The sequence below is a fragment of the Pan troglodytes genome, chromosome 2, assembly GCF_028858775.2.
Source record: "Pan troglodytes isolate AG18354 chromosome 2, NHGRI_mPanTro3-v2.0_pri, whole genome shotgun sequence".
Lineage (NCBI taxonomy): Eukaryota > Metazoa > Chordata > Mammalia > Primates > Hominidae > Pan > Pan troglodytes.
In genome coordinates, this window is record NC_086015.1 from 72,500,046 (window position 1) to 72,521,071 (window position 21,026).

Genomic DNA, 21,026 nt, shown 5'->3' on the forward strand with positions numbered 1-21,026 from the left:
CTGGATCTCCCGACCTCGTGATCCTCCCGCCTCAGCCTCCCAAAGTGCTGGGATTACAGGCGTGAGCCACCGCGCCCGGCCGTTTCTAGGTTTTATTGTTGAACTTTGGGTATGTGTTCCACTCGACTTTCAATTTAGCTAAATATGTAGCCATAAATACTGTCAAAAGTGTAGGGGATGTGCAGCTCAAGGCAGTAGAACTAAGATGTTGAACTTTTTGCAAACATATCCATCTGAAACATTGCTGCATGTATATTCCTGGTCTCCTTTGATTATTTTTTTAGCTGTCTTAATGCCATCACTGACACGAACAAAATGAATTTCGAAGCGTCAGTATGGAATTTTTTTTTTTACCCATGTTTGTTGGCAGTTGGCAGATTCATTCTGGTTTAGCGGGTTTGATATTAGTGAAATTACATATTTCAAAATATAAGAATCCTTATATCATCCTTCATTTTCTCATCTGCTTTAAAACTCATAGGTGAAGGCTCTGCTATGCTTTTATGTAGTTCAGTCTGCCTATTTTAAGTAGTGCTGAGCATAGAGCAGATGGTCTATAAATATTTTTTCTGATATGTAAAGCTAAATTCTTCCAAATAGTACAGACAATTCCACAAAAATAACCATGCTAGTTGTGTGGTATTGTATAGGAAAACAAAGCTGTTGATTGTTGTTTTCCACTTTTTAAGAGGTGAAGGTCAAAGGCATATTCCAGAGATATTGGGAAGTTCTTGCCAAATGACTGAAGTAATCAACTATCAAATTATTTTGCCATTTCAAATATAGACATACATCAAATTAGTTTCAAGAGTGCTCTATGATTAAGGAGTCCATATTTCATCTTCACATGAGAGTCTAGTTATGTTTTTTGAAGTTAATTACAGCAAACCTGAAGGTATCAGTCTCCCCTAGAGACTGCAAGAGCACAATGGTATTATATCATGTTATTCTCTCTCTCTCTCTTTTTTTTTTTTTTATTCAAACACCTGTATTAACACATTCTCAAGTGTCTGTGAGCCAGGCAAATAGTGCTGAGAACCACAAGCTTTTCATCCAGACCTTAGTCCTCCTGAGTTTTCCATGTTCTCAGTTGTGATTCACTCAGCCACCTATGACAGCTTAATAAAATAAGAGAAACAATGTATCTCCTTTGATTCCCTAGGATTTGGTTTCTAAGGCAATAGGTGAGTTCAGAGTTAGAGACACTTCTCTCCTAGTTGGTATCAATTTGTATAGATCTGAAGTGGCCTAAGAGGTTTTGCATGCTCTGTAGTTTCTCCCTTGTCTAAAGTTTCCATCAATGCCAAGAGCATCTCCCTGGGAGTTTGAACTTCCCTTTAATCTAATCCATTTAGAAAATGACTCACAATTTATTGAATAAAGTAGAGAAAATTGATAACTTTTCATTAGTCTGACAAAGTCTTTTTCAGTGCTGGCATCTAAAATGTGTTCTCTATTTAAATTTTATTTATATCAATCTTCTCTAGTGGGAGTAAGATTAAAATGAAAGACCTTACAATCAGTGTACAACTTTCCCATTACTGCCAAAATTGTGAGCACTAGTTTTGCAAATGAACTCAATACCAGGAATTTTCTGAGCATAATTTAATATTTGGGATCAACTGCACAGTGGAATCAACCAAAAGTGATATTTTAAAACCTCAATAACTATAAAAATGATTACATATAAAAAGAGGAAAGAGTACTTAACTGACATTATTTGATCATGGTAAATTTGTAGCAATTCCAGCAAAAACTATATTATAGAGTCTAATAGTACTCTCATAAAGTACTTTTTAAAACTGGGGAAATGTTTGTATATAAACACATTCCTTCAAAGAGCCATTTCTAAAGTTTAAGAAAAATACCAAAGTGTAAAAGAATGCCTCTGCCAAATGGAATCATGAGTGATAATTTTTTAAATAATTATCCATATGCTTTAAATGTTAGAAAAGAATATGTATTACTTTCAGAATTAGAAAAAAAATAAAGGTTTTTTTAAGTTGGCAAAATAAGAAACATAAAAAACATTTGTTCTTCAACAAAATTGCAAATTACTATCCACTGTAAATAAACTTTAGGGTCACTCTTAAATAATTTGAAGGTAGAATGTTAAATGTTAAGATACAAGGTATATACAGTAAGACATGTATTTAATAAGCATGATTCCTTGTGTTCCTTGCTAACCATTTATTAAAAATTATTTTTCTACACAGATGCAAAGTCATGTAAAGCTGAATTCTAAAATAAAACCATCTATTTAGTGAAAGCAAGACCAACATTCAGGATTTGATTTACAAATAGAATCAGGGATAAAATTACCACAAATTAAAAGTATAGAATAAGCCAGGGACTCCAGGACTGGTATGCAGCATAAGACAAAGAGTATTATTAGTGGCAGGAATTAGGAGAGCTTCCTTGAGTTGCAAAAGGTCTCTGAAAATTCCTTGTCACCAGAGCATACAGCTTTTTTCAAAATAGGACATGTACCCCTGTGTTCCAATAAGACAGCTTAGAGTAGCCCATAACAAGTAAAAGATTTCGAATTGTTTTGTGTTTTATTTTAAAATTCATGTCAAGGTAGCCTTTTATATCATAATATATACTTACTTATTTTAATACAAAAACAGTTTTGTTAATTACTTAATGGTTAAATTACTTCATCAATGAGGAGTCTTCTTATGGTCACACTCTGAGAATCTAAATTATATCTACTAGTTCTTTTCTCTGATAGCATGCTGTATCTTTTTATGCATCACAACTTGTCAATATATATTGTCTAGTCTTTATATTCAGTGCAGAGTTCCAAAAAGAGACTGTATGCTGCTTTAGAGTGGGAACTGTGTGTCTTGATTTTATGTCCAGCACTGCAGTAAATGATTAGCTTTTGAATGAATAAAAAATAACTTTTGTCTCAAATACCTTTTAAAAAAATCTACCGACTGAAGGAAATTATACCACATTTAACTTGTGACTTTCAATCCTGCCCATTTCACAATCCATATCCTCCCCTCTACCCTCACCAAGATAAGATTGTCTGTTCGAAAAGCACTAGAATAGAATTTGTAGAGGGAATGCAATCCTAATGAATCTTATCATCAGCCCTTAACTTCATGTATGTCTTTGAAATATAATGTAGATCCTCTAAAGAAATACAATTTGACCTGTAAAAAATGATCGTATGCATTTCAGAATTAGTATAATCTTGCATTAAAGATAAGGCATTAAACCTGTATGAAGGTGGGGGAATGGATGCATACAGAGCTGGATAATAAACACATGGATAAATAATAGTGATAACTGCCACATGCTGAGTATAAAGTTTATTAGGCATTATGGTAAGTGCCTTATCTAAAATTCACGATAACCAGTTGTGACTTTTAACTTCATCTACACCTGAGAAAACTTAATCTTGAACTAAGCAATTTTCCAAAGTCATACTGTTACAAAGTGGTAGAACTAAGATTCAAACCCAGGTCCCTCTATCGCATACCCAAGAGTTTAGAGTCTTAGTCAATACATAATGTCTCAAAATTGGATCCTATCCTTAAATATGTGCTCATAGAAAAGCGAAGTTTGAAATAACTGCAGGGAAGGTTATCCAATGCCTTTAATTTCCTGTTTGCTTTGATAAAGACAATAACACACTGGGAGTCACTACAGGTCTTTTGAAGAAAAGAGTTGTAACAGCTGTTCCAACAACCAGTGCAAAAAGGGAGGCTGGAGATCTGTCCCATCCTTACAGTGGAGTTCTAGCCATTGCTTTAAATTGCATGACAGGTTGCACAAAAGTAAGTCTGGAGATTTGTCTTGATTGATGTACTTATAACCTACTTCTGGGAACATGAATACAATCATATGTTCAACCATTTAATTTATGCTCAAACTCTCATAAGTCATAGAAGCAAGCTGAGAGTTTGGCATATCGAAGAATAATGTTTTACTCTAACTTAGTGAAGAATTGCCTTTTTGGTTTGGCATGATTTTATTCTTTAGAGTAATAAAATTGATGATGCCAATGAAGATAATGATAGCTAATATTTATTGAAGACTTATTGAATGCCCAGTACTCTGCTAAGTACTTCGATTGTACTTTCTCATGTAATCCTCACAACCCTTTGATATAGGCACTATTTTTTTTCTCTTTTTGTTTCATTGTCTTTATTCATTCATAAGTTGGAAATCCATCTTGACCTACCCCATGCCACTCAAAGATTAGTATAGTATTAATCCTACTGTTAAGGAGTTCACTGCCTAGTACAAGTAGGCAAGCAGATGAGTCCAGTGTGATTGGAGTGAAAGCTAAGATGACCGAGTTACTGGTTAAAGTGTTCCTCTGTTATTCCTAACATTGCCTTCGACGCTGCCCTTCTTCACAATTCTAGTGCAAGCATGTAAAATCAGGAGCTTATCTTTTCTCCCTTGAGTTTAGTGACTCTTAACTAGCATTTCATCTGCTTCTTCTTCCATCTTACACACTACACCAATGCATCTTCCCCTACCAACCCTTTAATCATATCTTCCCTTTGCTCATAGAATCTAGAATCACCACTCTCTTAAAAAAAAAAAAAAGAACACAAGCTGCTTGCTTTCAAGAACTTCCATAGTCTTATTAAGCCTTTGTCTTAGTCTGCTTGTGTTACTATAAAAGAATACTGCAGGCTGGGTAATTTATAAATAAAAAATATTTATTTGGCTCACAGTTCTGCTGGCTGGAAGACTGGGCATCTGGTGAAAGCTTCAGGCTGCCACCACTCATGGCAGAAGGTGAAGGGGAGCTGTGTGTGCAGAGACCACATGGCAGAGAGGAAGCAAGGGAGAGAGGAGAGGTGCCAGGCTCCTTTAAACAACCAGCTCTCGTGGGAACTAAGAGGGTGAGAATTCACTCACCCTCCCCTGTAGGGGAATTGACCTGTTCATGAGAGATCCACCCCATAACTCAAATGCCTCCCATTAGGCCCCATTTCTAACATTGGAGATCAAATTTCTACATGAACTCTGGAGAGGACAAACATCCAAACTACAGCAGGTTTTCTCCTTTTATTCCCCAACCTGAGCCTGCTCTATTAACACAACATATTTACTAGGGGAAGAGCACTTTGCTCATTTATACTTCTTTCCTGTAATTTATGACAAAATGCCAGTAACCTATATTGAGAAACTCTGATCTAAACTGTCATCTTTGAGGACAGGACTATGTCATGTTCTTTATTTTATCACTCTTGGTAAAGCAGGTAATGTTTTGATAAACATTTGCTGAATTTGATTATCTACTGAAACAGTAGAAAGGGACTGCAGTTCTTAGTCAATATAATGTTTATTTATTGTTTTCATTAAGCCCATTGCTTATTAGTATCTTGCTATAGTTCCATGGCAAAATGCCTCATGAGTGAACAACAACCATAATGAAAAACAGATTTCTGCTCTATTTAGGATTTATACTGAAATAAAGGATTGATTCTCCTTTTACAGCCTCTCTTTTGCTCTATAGCAATATGACCTAGTATAAGGGAAAAATCAAGACTCATGATTAAAGAAGCTTTAGTGATTTTAAGAATCTCTCAAAGAAAGATGAACATTCTGGAAAGAGTTGAAGATCAAATATTCTCCTAAGCATGGCAAATTCACAGAGCAAGTCCTAGAACCCCAGGGTTAAAAGGGACCTTAAAGATCTTCTTTCATAATCACTTCAGATAAGAGAAGCTGGTTTTGGTGGCTGATATTTAATTAACTCAGTTCTAGGGGATAAAAAGTCCTCGGAGCAGTTATGCATCTACCTCACAAGTTTCTCATGGCTTCGAAAATGGTTCACTTGTGGGAATTTCTATTAAAATGCTGTAACTAGTGAAATCAAGTAATGCGTAGCTCAGATAAAAAAAAAGTGTGATAAGTTGGCTCTTGCTTGAATTTTTTTTAAAGCTAACTTAATTTTACAAGAATCTAAATGTTTTTGTTTTCTGCAAGTATTTGTGTTTGATATGAAATTTATTTTCGATAGTAATACAACATACAGAATCCATGGACTCATGGACTCAAAAGCCAATATATTTTTTTAATTCTATGAATGCTGAATACAAAACTAGAAGGCACTGAATTAGTATTATAATGATTAACAACAACAACAACAACAAAACAAAACAAAATAAAAAAAAAAACATGGATTTAGTGGGGAAGCAAGCTGGGGTTTTAGTGTTAATTCCTGCACTTCCTACCTGTGTAAGCTTGGGAAAGTTACTTAGTCTCTCCGGGCTTCAGTTTCATCACTTTTAAAATGGGTTAGTGATAATACCTACTTTATAGGGTTGTTAACAGCAGCGTATCCATGTGGGTCTGCAGCAGCCTCAGATTCTGCCTCCTCAGAAGAAAGAATTTGACCGAATGACTTAAAGCAGAGGGAGAGAACAAGGCAAGTTTTAGAGCAGAGGTGAAAGTTTATTTAGAAGTTTAGAGCAGGAATGAAAGGAAGTAAAGCACACTTGAAAGAGGGACAAGCGGGTGACTTGAGAGATCCAAGTGCACAGTTTGACCTTTGACTTGGGGTTTTATAAGTTGGCTTACTTCTGGGTGGTTGTGTCCCATCTCCCCTGATTCTTCCTTTAGGGGGGCTGTCCACATGTGTAGCGACCCGCCAGCACTTGGGAAGTTGTGCTCATGCTCATTTGAGGCATTTTTCCCTTATCAGTTGAGTGTTCCTAGAGGAAGGTCAGTTAAACTCCATCATTTTGCTTCTTAGAGCACGTGCTTGAACCTACTCATCCAACTCCTGAGATCTTATGGGGAAGCTGCTGATCACCAGCTTCAGGTGTTTTCTATCTGTTGGGAGACTGCCTTTCCCTGGCGCTGGTTGTGACCAATTATTATTTTAGAGAGACAGTTTAACAAGCACCTGACCATCAACTGATGGTTGCCAGGCATTCCTGGTGGGGGACCCTCTCCTGCCCTGCTCATGTCAACCTAACTACCTGCTCTAACAGAGTTACTGCAAAGACTGAGGTAATACATTTAAAATACCTAACAGAGAAACACATAGGAGCACTCAATAAATGTTAATTATCCTTTTTATTATTGCATTGACTACCTTAATACAAAATATTTAAGAATTATTTATCTTTATATTTTTCTTATGCAGGGGTGAGGAGAATTTTCTTCTCTCTGAACGTCCAAATCTGTCTGTTAAAATGAATGGACAACAGATCCACAGAGGAGAAAGTAGGCAAATTTATTAACATGTACATAGACATGGGAGTCCCACAAATGTGAGACCCCTAAAGAGCTGGATGACTGAAAATTTTATAGCACCCTGAGGTTATAGAAAGAATAGGGGCATGGGTCTTCCCAGGAGGAGGAGGGGAGGTGGTGTCCCTGGTTATGGGAAAATGCCAGAGGCAAAACCTGGCAAAGAAAGGCTGCCTTCTTATGCAGATAAAAGCCCGTCAGGTATCTGGGAGCACTCTCAGAAAGAATAAATGGTAGCCTGTGGTAAAAGTTTCTCTGTCAGACTTTAAAAGTGTCAGACATTGAGTCTTTTTTTTGGAGGCGGGATGGAGGGTGGGCAGTGCTCAGAGAAAGCCCATTTGCATCCACTCTTCACTAATGTAGATTTCTTGTTTAGATACAAATCATCCCCACAAAACACAGCATTTCAGAGCCATTTCTGTGTCTACAGCCCCTCTGAGTAGCCATCTCAAAATATATCAAAGAAGTAGTTGGGGAGGGTGCATATTTGGGTTTCCATCGCTTATCATAAGTATCTCCATGAGACAAAAGTGTAAAAACAGTTAACTAGCATTGATATTAGCTCATTTTATTAAATCTAGTGGATCAATTCTCTTTCAATAACCTGAAGGTTTTTAGGTAGCTTTCATTTGGGTGAAGAGGAGGCAATTTTGAAATTCTCTCATTGTAAATTTTTTTTAAATTGCAGAAAAAAATGAGTTTATGAAAAAATTATGTTTAGAGAATGTAGCTTTGTAAAGCAAAATAATAATAATAATAATAACAATAATAATAATAATAATAAAATCTGAGATAGGTCTCAATCAATTTGGAGGTTTATTTTGCCAATGATGAGGACACACCTGGGAAAAAGAGACACCAGTCACCATAGGACTGTGGCCTGCACTTTTTCCAAAGAGGGTTTCGAGGGCTTCAGTATTTAAAGGGGAAAAGTGGGTAGGGTGGTAAAGAGAACAAAAAAAAAAAAAAAGAAGGAAGGTACGTAGTAAGGTGAGCGGTCGCATCCTTATGATGCTGTATTAGTCCGTTTTCACACTGCTGATAAAGACACACATAGGATTGGGTAATTTATAAAGAAGAAGAGGTTTAATGGACTCACAGTTCCATGTGGCTGGAGAGGCCTCACAATCATGGCAGAAGGTGAAAAGCACATCTTATATGGTGCTAGACAAGAAAGAATGAGAATCAAGCAAAAGGGGAAATCCCTTATAAAACCATGAGATCTCATGAGACTTACTTCCATGAGAACAGTATGGGGGAAACCGCCCCCATGATTCAATTATCTCCCACAGGGTCCCTCCCGTAACACATAATGGGAATTATGGGACCTGTGATTCCAAATGAGATTTGGGTGGGCACACAGCCAAACCATATCAGAGGCTTTAGTGAGTGATCACTAAATCTGCATGTTGCATGTGAGAGGAGCAGGCAGAGGAACAGTAAAGTATGGATTCGCCTTGTGCTTTCAGTAAAACTGCATTTTACATGAGATAAAGTAAACATAGAGCAGAGGAAGAAGTCTAATATGCATTTGTCTTGAGGTGGGGAGAGGATCGATTTCTACTCCTGTCTTTGTCCTGTACCTGTGAAGATAAGCTGTTAATTTACATTGTCAGAGTGAGCGAGACCATGCAGAGAGACATGTGGCCTTCTATCTTGCACCTATCTGTTTAGAAACGAAGGATTTGTGTTTGTGTGACTCAGTTCACAAGCTTAACTTTTCCCTTTGGCATAGTGAGTTTGTGGTCCTGAGATTTTATTTTCCTTTCACACCTTGACCTGGAATACAAAAGGATATATATGAAGATGGCCATGTAATGTGTCAATCAGAAACAAAATTGGTCTAATGACATCTTCAGAAAGGCAACACCGTGAAGAAAACTAAAATATTTTACCCGTATATATATGTCTTTGACATACTTTGAGATGGTTGTTCAGAGGGCTTATAAACAGAAGTAGCCCCCAAATCTGTCTCTAGTGGAGACGATTTGCATCTGTAGAGGAAAAAAAAGTGAACTAAAGAACAGATGCAAACAGCTTCTCTGAAGCCCCCACCTTGTCAGTATTTAGAAAAGATTGACTGAGGGTCTGACACCTGGCTGTTCTCTCCGAGGGCTGCTACCTGAGAAGTTTCATCTGCATAACAGGACCACCTTTGCTAGCCAGATTTCTCTTCGCCTTCTTCCATAACCTGTTCCAAGCCCCTATTCTTTCTGTAAGCTCAAGATGGCATAAAAACATCGATAATCTTGCCTTTCTTTGAATTTTTATATTTTGAATGATTCTTTTGCACATGTGTGCACATAATTTGTATGCCTTTTTTTCCTGTTAATGTTTATTTTGTTTTATAGACTCAAATTAGCAAATCTGCAGGTTTAAACTTCTCTACAACTGGAAGAATGAATTGGATTCTAGTAAGCCAAAGGGTAAAGCAAATCATCCAACTCTATTTAGAAGAGGCAACTCTAATGTGAATTTTTAGATATTATAACAGTTCTGAGGACGTTTTTCTTCTTAGAAAGCCTCTTCTTTTCCCCCTATGAACCAGTGGATCTTTACAACCTTGAATTAAAGGTGATGCATGGGTTTGGAGATTTATTTTTTCCCTAATGTCTACATTTTCATTTAGGAGGTATTAATGCTTAAGACAAAAGGAAACTGCTTTGTTAACTTGCAACAAAGTAGATCAGCTCCAAGAGGGCAGAGAGCAGCCTGAAGGAGGAGGAGGAACAGGGCTTAGAAGGAGGCAACAACAACAAAAAAAAATGCAAAAAGCTGACCCCACTGGCGGATGTGCATTATTCGCTAGCTTCTGTGAAAAAAGGGTGACAAAATGCTAAGTTGAAGGATTGTTGGGAAAGGCAATTTCTTCTCATGCTAAGATCAAAGGGTTTCCATTCTTGACGGTTTAGATTCAGGGCAACAATATTGAAATATTAGGTGGGGTTTAAGTGGATAAGCATCAGAAATGGTAGTAAATGTAACTGGACTGTTTCTGATTAAGTGCTTGCCCAAAGGAAACTTCAGATTATAGGTTTTCAATAAACACTGGCAAACCTTGATTTGTATCTTATGTAACTGGAAGTTTTACAATTTATTTTTGTTCCCTTTCAATAGTGTATGTTTTTCTTGCTTCTCTTATGTAATATTGTCATCTGTTCATTCACATAAATAAGTACTCTTACCCATGACAAAAATCTTCCTTTACTTCCTTTACTTCATGCCCAGATACAGAGCACTGCCATCAAAAAGAAAAAAAAAACAACAACTTTAAACTCTCAATCATTCTATACCCTGTGGAGGATTTGTGTCTTCTATTCAAACTCTGTTTTACCATAATATTACGTTGTCTTACATATGAATACAGCTATTTAGAAGATTTTACCACCTATGCTTGCTGGCCATATCCAGTGGAATTGCATCATACATACTTTGGTCTGGTCCACATATAAGGCAAAAATTAAATATGGCAAAATTACCCTTGAGAAGTTTCTTAAATTGACAATATAATAGAGTAGACATGACTTTGCATATAGAATCCTACTGTCGACCTAAAGGGAAGAGCCTGAAGCACAAAATGTAATTTGAAGAGTTTATTTGAACCAAAATAAGGATAGCTGCCTGGAAGACTCAGACCATAGTAATCTTGGATATGAGCTCTACTGGCCACAGTTAAAAGCAGGTTTTTAAAGGGGGAAAAATGGGGATGGGGGAAAGTTTTTGTTAGGAACTCTCATTGGTTTACAGAAATAACATTCATTAGTGATTGGCTATCCATTGTTAAGCTATAGGGCATGGGATATGGTGTCCACTGAGGCATTATTAGGTTAATGCATAGCTATTTGCGGCAATTGCAAGCCATCTCCTTAGATGAATGTGTGTCTCAAAAGAGAGGAAGCAGGGTGTGATTGCTATCTCATTTTACACCTCCCTGGGCCTAATAATTTGAAAAGGCTCACATTCCTCACATAAAAGTTCTTTTCTTTCCTCACTACATAATAATTTTATTCAAAGTAAAGATTGAGGAACACTGAATTCTAAAGAAGGGGAAGACTGAAGTAAGAAAAGCATAGAAGGAAAGCCTAAGGGCAGAGAGATGTCTGGATGGTTAAACCATTCTGCTTTTAAGTCAGCAATCTCATCCCTCTAGTGAATACTGGATAGAGAGAGAATTTTAATGTGCTCCTGCTTTGCTTCAGGGTCTACTCCATCCCGTTTTAATGTTAATCCTCTGTGACATTATCATATGTCATTTGGCTTCTTTGTGTTGTGAGACTTAAAGATCATGGTGGAGAGCATCTTTGGAACATGGGGGATGGAGGGGAGTGAGTAAAGAACGAGGGTTCTCATCCCGTGTAAAAACAGCCAACCAGAAAGCATCGTGAGACAAACACCTGGCTGACATTTTGAGGATTCTGAATGGGAAATGCCCAGGTGGATTTGGGAAGAGCTAACACAGGGAGGAGCTACAGAAATGACTGGTACTTGTGTAGAAATCATTTTTCAATTAAGGCATTAAGGGAAATATAGAGTTTCTTGATTTGCATTGAGTGAATCTAGTCACTGGTTTTATAAAATTTTGTTATCAGAAAATGTGTGCTGTAAATATTTAGTACATACACTAAATTCATTGCCAGCTTCCTATTGTGGTCATTCTTGATATTCCCCTGAAAATTAGGGCTGCTTTATCAGAGGCTCAACTTTTGATAGTTCCCCCCACATCATATTAAACATATTAAAAGGTAACCACAACTCATATCAACTATACTCTCGATGGTAAGGATATATTTTTATCTAATATTACTCTTGACTTTTATTTTGCAACTTTTCTTTTGTACTTTCAGTCAATTCATTTTTTCTATGCCAGGCCTTTGAAATTCTTCAAGGCCCTAGGCTAGGCGATAAACCCTAATGCTTGGTGGATAAATTTGCCTTTCTGAGAAGAATGCCTCAGTCATTCTGAAGAGTATTGAGGCATTTGTCCCCTTCATTGAATAGAAATAGTGCAAGATCTGTGCTCTACAAAAGCTAAGAGCACGAAAGTTCCTGAAGACCCAAAAATTAAGTGTAGGGGGCAAAGAAAAACTCCTTCATCTTCTGAAATTTTGATGAAAAATCAATGGGCAAAAGGCAGATTAATAAAAGAAAAGGCATACAAATTTGTTAATGTGTACATGAGGGAGAATCACAGTGATTACACTAACCCCCTAATGGCATATAAAAACTTACATACTATCTTGAAACTACATAAAGAATTGGGACTCAGTGCATGGCCCAAAACAGGTTATGATGGTAAATCAGGTTATATGGCAAGACAGGTTAGGGAAGGGAGAGAAAAGGAGGCCTGGCTAGCAACGTTGGTCTCACAGGTAGCAGCCCTCAGAGAAAATAGCTGGTAAATATTTCTTTTAGGCCTTTAAAAGTGTCAGACTCTCAGTTAATTTTTCCTAGACTGGACAATGGGGGCCTCAGAGAAAGCCTGGTTGTATCAGTGCAGATTTTCTTTATAGATACTAATCTCCCCCATGAAAGAAAACTTTGCTGGACTACTTCTGTTTGCTGACTCTCTGAACAGCCATCTCACACTATGTCAAAGAAGTGTATTTTGGAGTAAAATATTTTTATTTCCTTCATAAGTCTTCCTCTTCCATATTCATTCGGCATAAAAACAAAAAGATTGTTTTAATTGCCTGTGGGTTCTTCCTGTCCACTGTACAGACAAAAACTAATTCACTGAGACCATGATATTGCAGTAAAGAAAGAGTTTAATTAACGCAAGGCTGGTCACATGGGAAACCTTGAGTTATCACTCAAATTAGGCTCCCTGAAGTCTTCGAGGTTAGGATTTTTCAAGGGTAGTTTGGCGGGCAGGGGGCTAGGGAATGGGGAATGTTGATTGGGGTTGAAATGATAGAGGTGTGGCAAACAGTTCTCATGTGCTAAGTCAGCCTCCAGGTGGGGGCCACAGGACTGGTTGGGTCCTGAGTGTGTGGGTCTCAGTGGAGTCGGTTGCTAGAATGCAAAAGTCTGAAAAAATCTCAGTCAATTTTCGGTTCTACAATAGTGATATTATCTACAGGAATAATTGGAAAAGTTACAAATCTCGCAGCCTCCAGAACAATAGCTGATTATCATTTAACTACTTCTATATCTTAAGAGAATTCAGCCCCCTCTCATAGTCCTAACTTTGTGGCCTTTCATTAGTTTTACAAAGGCAGTTTACTTTTGGGAAGGGTTATTATTATCCTTGCTTTAAGTTTAAACTAAATTCCTCCCAAATTAGCTTAGCCTACGCCCAGGAATGACCAAAGATAGCTTGGATGTTAGAAGCAAGATGGAGTCAGCTATGTTAGGTTTCTCTTACTGTCATAATTTTGAAAAGGCAGTCTCAATCCCCAACAAAAATGCTGCTTGATGAAACCAGTCCACATAATTATATTTGCATTATAAGGCATATAAATTAAAATCTTATTTTTTTAATAGAGCTTTCTTAGCTAGTCATGGAGGATTAAAGAGGACTTAGTGTGCTTCCAAGAACGTGAAAATCTGCAGAGGGACACAACAGTGTTCAGTTCAGTGTTCAGGTTGTTTGGATGAATTGCAAACACAGTTGTTTCCTGTTTCTCACAGCCTCCATAGTGATTGGGAAATGGTGGTGTGAGATGGAGCCTTGCCTAGAAGGAGAAGAATGTAAGACACTCCCTGACAATTCTGGATGGATGTGCGCAACAGGCAACAAAATTAAGACCACGAGAGTAAGTGCACTTATTTCAAATGTATTTTGCATGTTACAGACTGTACTATTTGAGTTTGTGCTGTGCAAACAGCATCCACAGAAGCTTTGCACAGGAGAGAAGATTCTCCAGTGACAGAAAGCATTCTGAACTATGCAGATCAGTGTCCATCCGTGAATGAGACGTTAGAGATTGAACTTGACTTTCCCACACTGAGCAGTTTAGTGTTTCTGTCACAGACTCATAAATTAAGTTGGGTTTCCAGCCAGAGTGGAGAGGAATCATGAGGTAATTATTCGGATAATTCATCCAACATCTATAGTGCTCAGAATGATAATCAAATGAACTTCCTCCCTAATTCATCCAGATGGTTTGCTGAAAGGGTCTGCGTTTAAGTACACCTACAGAAGCCATTTTCTAATGTTCTTTAAAAGAGTTCTCTGATGATCCTTCAGAGAACTGAAAAGGGTTTTGGGGAGTGAATACATCATTCTTTGATTTCTTTGGTTAAATCAGGAGTGATCATCTAAATAAATAACAACCTTCAGGGTGGGGTAATCCAAACCATCAAAATTGGTGCCCTTATGCTGGAGCAGGACAGAAAGGCCCAGCTAGCTAGATATTAACCCTGTAGTTACTGGACAGCCTTGGAATCCTAAAGGGGACAGGGGTGGGAGATGCTCCGGATGCTTAAGATAGTAATTATATATCCACTAATAAAAAAAGTATGTCTATTTGACAAGTGTGGTCATATGTATGTGTATCAATTGAGTATCAGCCCTGTTTCTCTCTCTCTGTGTCTCTCTCTGTGTGTGTGTGGGGGGGGTGGGTGGGTGTGTGTGTGCATGTGTGTGGTGGGGGGAGGGGGTGCATGCCTGTGTGTGTTTTAATTTACAGGAATTTTTCTTGAGAGAGGGGGGTCTCACTCTGTTGCCCAGGCTGGAGTGAAGTGGTGTGATTATAGCCCACTGCAGCATCTAACTCCTAGCCTCAAGCTATCTTCCTGCTTCAGTCTCCCAAAATGCTGGGATTACAGGCCTGATCCACCATACCCAGCCTGTGGAGTATTTTTTAAAGCAAGCTCCATCGGTTCCAAATCCTAGTATGCTGAAGTTTTATTCTACCAAAGGTCTGATGTATTTGAAAGGATGTCTCTGTTTCCCACCCCTTACTATTAATCTTGACTTACTCTTTCTTCTCAGCCTCACTTTTTCAGTAAATAAAATTGGTTCTTGCGTCTTTGTGATGCAGAAGACAAAACTAATGCTACATAATACTATATAAAACTTATTTTTCACATATAAAATAGGTGAAAACATCTTGTGTATCAAATTTCCTTGCCTTTTTTGACCCCCTTGACCAGTAGTAAATGGCTATACATTTCTGGCTTGCGACCAGGAGGAACCTCTGAACCACCCTAGCTTGCTAACATGCATCTGTCTGTGCCTGAGTAGCTTAATGTGGATTATCCTGTTTCATTTTAATGAAACACCTACAAAAGACATTATTCAGAAATAAGCCTGGTTCATGCAACTTATCCGCAGAGACCATTTTAATTAACTAGTGGAAGGTGGGAAATCAGGTTTCCCTTTGGTTACCTTTTGCCTAAAAATGATTCTTCCCAATAATTTGAAGTTGCCCTCACAAATTGGTTTGTTTTAAGCTATTCTGAATTATGGCCAGTATGACTGGAATCTAACCACCTTTGTTTTAAACACATTGCTGATATATTTCCTGCCAAATCTCTTTTCTCTATTCTAAAGAACTGATTGCCTTTTATTGAAGGCAAGTCTTATTCTCATGGTGTCTCCAGACCTGAAACACAGTAAAGAAAAATAATTCAAGTCAGGATTTAAATATGTGAAATTCCAAGAGTACCAACTAGGAGACTCTTTGGAAGATAGAATATAAAACAAACAAAACAAAAAAACAGAAACATAAATTGTTAATGCTACTTTTTTGAGACCAATGTACTTTCTTTTATTTGGCCTCTGTAGAGTACATTTTAAAACCATCAGGCATGTTGCAGATGCACCCTAGACATTTTCCAACAACACAGGAGTATTGTGCAGGATCTGATCACAGTACCAGAGACTGGAGCACACCATTTGCTACCTCCCTGGGTGGGCTGAATTCAACTCAAGCAGTTGAATGGATGAGATGAACAAACTGCCATTGCAGTCGGTTTGAAAGCAGAGGATGTACCTGTTCTGACGTATACATCCTTTTCAAGCAAGGAAATAGGAGGCTACTCTACAGCCATGTGAGCTGCACATCAGTCAGCTGAGAATTCTCAAGTCTGTCCTTAGAAAAGGAAAGAGAAGACACTGGAAAAGCTGTACTTTTTAAACCTTCAGAGGACTCAAATGCTCTTACTGACATACGTCCTCCCTCCTCCCTCCTTCTCAAGAAATTTGCAATAAGCACTTTTAAACACAAGGAGCACCAACTAAGTCCAGATGATGTATATAGGAACCATCTATTCTGTGTAAATGGTGTGTCAACGCCAGTCCTTAGATCATCTGCTCTGAAAATGTTTTGTATTAATTTTTCTTCTACATCTTATGTATTCTTCTCCATCAGAGCACAAATATGCTTACTCACTTCAAATATTGATTCTAACAATTTAACTTTAAGAATGGTTTAATTCACAGATGTATTTTAATTATTATGAGTCACATGTTTTCATTGCTCTGCTGTTATCAATGAGGTAAAAAAAAAACAAAGAAATTTACCTCTTTTGTTCTTTTTTGTGTGAGAATAATTCAAAGACAGTTCACTCAGGATAAAAATAAAGTTGGGGAAACACACTCAGATTGTTAATAGCAACTGAGAGTTTCCTTCATACTGTTATTTTAAAAGTAACTTCAATATAAAGATAATCCAGGGAAAGGTTCCTGGGACTTCATTCTCTTTCCTATAAAAGACTGTTCCAAACCTTCATCTTTTGTAGGTTACTTCCAAAATAATCATCCTGAACAAAATTCTCTTCGAAATGTGGTTAAATAATGTTTCAAAGTCTGATCTAATTTAAAACTTTATGGTGTTCATTTTTTAAGGAAGGTGAAGAGTAGAAATGTGGTGGTTCATCTAAACACCAGACACCCCAGAACGTCTGGAGTAGCCCAGGTAACAGGCCACAGTCTAAAGAAAAACCTCAGGAACAATGGATCTGAGTGATATTATTACCCCAGAAGGAAGGAGAAAATATAGGTGGAATTAGGCAAAGCCTTTTCTTTCAGGAGATTTGGAATAACTTTTTAAGAGAGGAAGACTCCTGGATGCCACCCTGTAGAAAGGAAGTATTCACCTTGAAAGGTTTTCCAAGACCCAGCTTGGAGTAGAATAAATCTGGCAACACACACACTTCTGGGGAGAATCTCAGTACATCTGGGTGAAGTTTCATGGCCAAATTATTCCTCTGCGTCTGCTTGATCATTGCTTCAACTGCTTTATTAAATCGCTTTGTTGGTACTTAGGAGCAAGACTAACCAACCAAAATATTGACTAGAGATTTTATTCTTGCAGTTTTAGACACCTATTTATTTATGTCTTTTCTTTAAACTATATCAAATACGTAAGTTTGAAAGTTGGGGAGGCTCTATCCCATGTATTCAGATACATGTCTGTACCTTTTATATTCAGGAACAATGGCTTAATTTAGAAAGACAGACTTCCCCTCAGAGATGTAAAAATGAAAAGTATCTGAGACAGGTCTTACTCAATTTAGAAAGTTTATTTGGCCAAGGTTATGAATGCATGACCTAGAGGTAGGTCTGTGCCTTTCTCCAGAGATGATTTTGAGGGTTTTAATATTTAAAGGGAAAAGGGTGGATATTGGGGAAAGAAGCAAATTTTTAAAGGTGTGGGTAGATAAGAGACAAATGGTGGTTACATTCTTTTGGTCTTTGACCAGCCTTTCACCATTTACATGTGGGAAGGGGGTAGAGGAAGAGCCACTTAGGCCTTCATGTAGCTCAGTTAATCTATATTTTTACGACAGAGGACGCAATCAGATATACATTTGTCTCAGGTGAGCAGGGAGATGACTTAGAGTTCTGTCCTTTGTCCTGCACCTGAAAAAATAAGCTATCAATTTACATTGCCAGGGTAAAATTCAACAGAAAGGTTTTAGGGTAAAGATCTGGGACCCACAAGGAATTTCCCTGTGGTAAAATTGTGAGGGACATATGTGGCTTTTGAAACATCTTTGTAGCTATATTATTTAGGAATAAAATGAGAGGCAGGTTTGCCTGACATCATTCTCAGCTTGAATTTCCTTTTGGCTTAGTGATTTTGGAGTCCCTCAATTTACTTGCCTTTCAAAGACAAAATAAGTTATTTGACAATGATGGAATAATTTCAGCTAAAAACTGAATGTCAGTTACTTGGTGGCAGGAAGGGGAAGAGGAGGAAATGAGGAGAAAATCAGTCACTGGAAAAGACAAATTAACAGGTTAAAATAGCAGAACATAATCTGGTGTAATATCTTGGGAAGTAGCAAACCACGCTGGGTTTGCTTCACTCCAATATGTGGATGTCTCTCAGACTAGTGAGAAAATCAACAGTTAGTACACAATGTAAAGTCAAGTTTTATTCCCTAAAACGAGGAGGTAGAAGACCCCAGATTGCACAATTAACCACTATAGCCATCTTGTCAAATCAGTGTTTTCTGTAACTGGCCTAACACAAATCCACCTGCCTAACTCTAAAATCCTTAAATGGACTTCTACCTCTAGCCTCAGAACACTCAACTTCTAAAACTGTAAAGAAGTAAGAGATAATAAAGAAAAATGCCATATTTCCTGGAACTCTAGATTAGAGTCTTCAACTCTATTAGAATTGTTATTTATGCTTGAAGTTAGTAGTTCTCTGTACATGCGTCCTTTTGAATATTTGAGCCTTTGATACCCTATTCAAGTGGATTAAGACATCTACAGCAACAGAAATGTAATCTTGATTGCCCTTGAACACAGTGTCATTGAGTGCAACAGTCTCTCACCTTGCACAGGAACAGTTTCTCATCGGTGTGTTCCTACCCAGATGTGGTCTAACCTTGACAACGACCTCACCTCATGCCAGCCCTCTATATCTTACAACAGGCCAACTTCACAAGACCATGGAATAACTTACCCAGTTCAAATTCTCATCAGATAGACACAGGACTGATTACATAACATGCAAGGCCAGGTGCAAAATGAAAGTGCAGGGCCCTTGTTTAAAAATTATTAATAATCTCAAGATGGCAACAGAAGAACATTAAACCAAGCAGGAGGCTCTTTCCAGGATAGGGCCTTGTGCAACTTCATAGGTCACATGCCTAGGAAACCAGTCCTGGATAGGCATTGCTCCAGGAGTCTCACTCCTCGGGAGTGACATCATTAATTTATTGCATTGATAAAAATATGGTGGCCTATCAATATGATTTGATCACCATTTGAAAATGACTGCTCTAAACTTTAAGATTTTTGACTTCAGATCACCTGAAAAAAAGCAACATCCTAAAGATTCAAGGTGTCCTCATTTTCTACGTAATCACATTTCTTTGTGCCTTCAGTTTGCACTGTTCTCCCTGAAATGTCTGTCTTTCTTTGGTTTCAGATTCACCCAAGAACCTAACAGAAGCATTTGTGGTAGTAAAGGAAAACCAACCCTCTGGAAAATACATTTTGAGAATCTCAAACATCTCACATATATACAAGCCAAATGGATTTCTTACTTGCACTTTGACTGGCTACCAGATAATCACAGTGCATTTACTGTGTGTAACGAAATATCCTACAGTGAGAAGACACAGCGTTTTGGCAACACCATGGAAAGTGGGCTTAAAAAAGGGTTTTCTCAGTGAAATTTTTGGGCATCATGAAGAACGATCAACTATCTTCTAATTTGAATCTATAGTTACTTTGTACCATTTGAAATATATGTGTATATATATATAATATTTTGAAATATTATCTATTCTCTTCAAGAAATGAACAGTACCACAGTTTGAGACGGCTGGTGTACCCCTTTGAGTTTTGGATGTTTTGTCTGTTTTGCTTTGTTTTGTTAGTCATTTCTTTTTCTAACGACAAGGAAGATATGTGCCCTTTTGAGAATTCAAGATGGCACTGACACGGGAAGGCCAGCTACAGGTGGACTCCTGGAATTTGAGGCATCATAATGATACTGAATCAAGAACTTCCTTCTGCTTCTACCAGATGGCCCAAGGAAGCACATCGTCCTGTTTTATTGCTTTCTACCCTGTGCAATATTAGCATGCAAGCTTGGCTTACATAATCATACTTTATATTCAATTGATATATAATAACCGTTCTAACCTCTTCCAGGAAAATATTTTTAGAACTACTAGCTTTTCCACTTAGAAGAAAATGAGGATTCTTAAGGGAGCCACTCCACCATGCTATTAAGACTCTGGCAGAGTTATGGGTAGGATATGGATCCCTACATGAATAAGTCCTGTAAATACAATGTCTTAAGGCTTTGTATAGCTGTCCTAGACTGCAGAAATGTCCTCTGATTAAATCCAAAGTCTGGCATCGTTAACTACATAGTGCTGTAGCAACAAGTCTTATCATGGCATCTCTTTCTATGTTTGGTTTGCTTTTTCCAAGAGTATTCAGATCTCCTCTTGTGAGATAGGAAGGCTATGAAAACAATTAGATTTCAAGATGATCTATGTGACCAAATGTTGGACAGCCCTATTAAAGTGGTAAACAACTTCTTTCTAAACCTACTTGTCTTCTTTATTTTGCCATTTATTTTTACTGAATCAACCTTAACCAAATCCAGAGAATGCACTGCTCAGATACTCATAGTCAGCCAGAGCTTCTCCCATAAGGTCTTTGTTTCCATTGTGGCTACTATTTACAATGTTAATATTCTGAAAATCAGAACTCCATTACTATAACTGCAGTGTCCTCAGTCAGCAAGCCGAAATGTCAGATGCCATTATTGGGCTTTCGTAGTGGCTACTGGAATAATAGATATGGGGCTAACCCCACCAAAAAATGATCTTCTTTTTTTGAGAGTTACTCAGCTAATGCTTATAAG

At 37.7% G+C, this 21,026-nt stretch overlaps 1 protein-coding gene across 3 annotated transcripts in view; it reads left to right on the forward strand.

Moving 5' to 3' along the window:
- LOC134806951 (TAFA chemokine like family member 1) overlaps nt 1-20,705 on the forward strand; it is a 713,713-nt gene extending 693,008 nt beyond the window's left edge. For 2 of the 3 annotated variants that reach the window (XM_016941471.4, XM_016941470.4), the window contains 2 exons: nt 13,867-13,991; nt 19,572-20,705. In XM_016941471.4, the coding sequence (XP_016796960.1) occupies nt 13,867-13,991; nt 19,572-19,589 (143 nt within the window). In that variant the 3' untranslated portion in view covers nt 19,590-20,705. The remainder of the gene's footprint in view (nt 1-13,866; nt 13,992-19,571) is intronic. The other variant, XM_063806904.1, reaches the window with a different exon arrangement.
- Nucleotides 20,706-21,026: the final 321 nt, after the last annotated feature.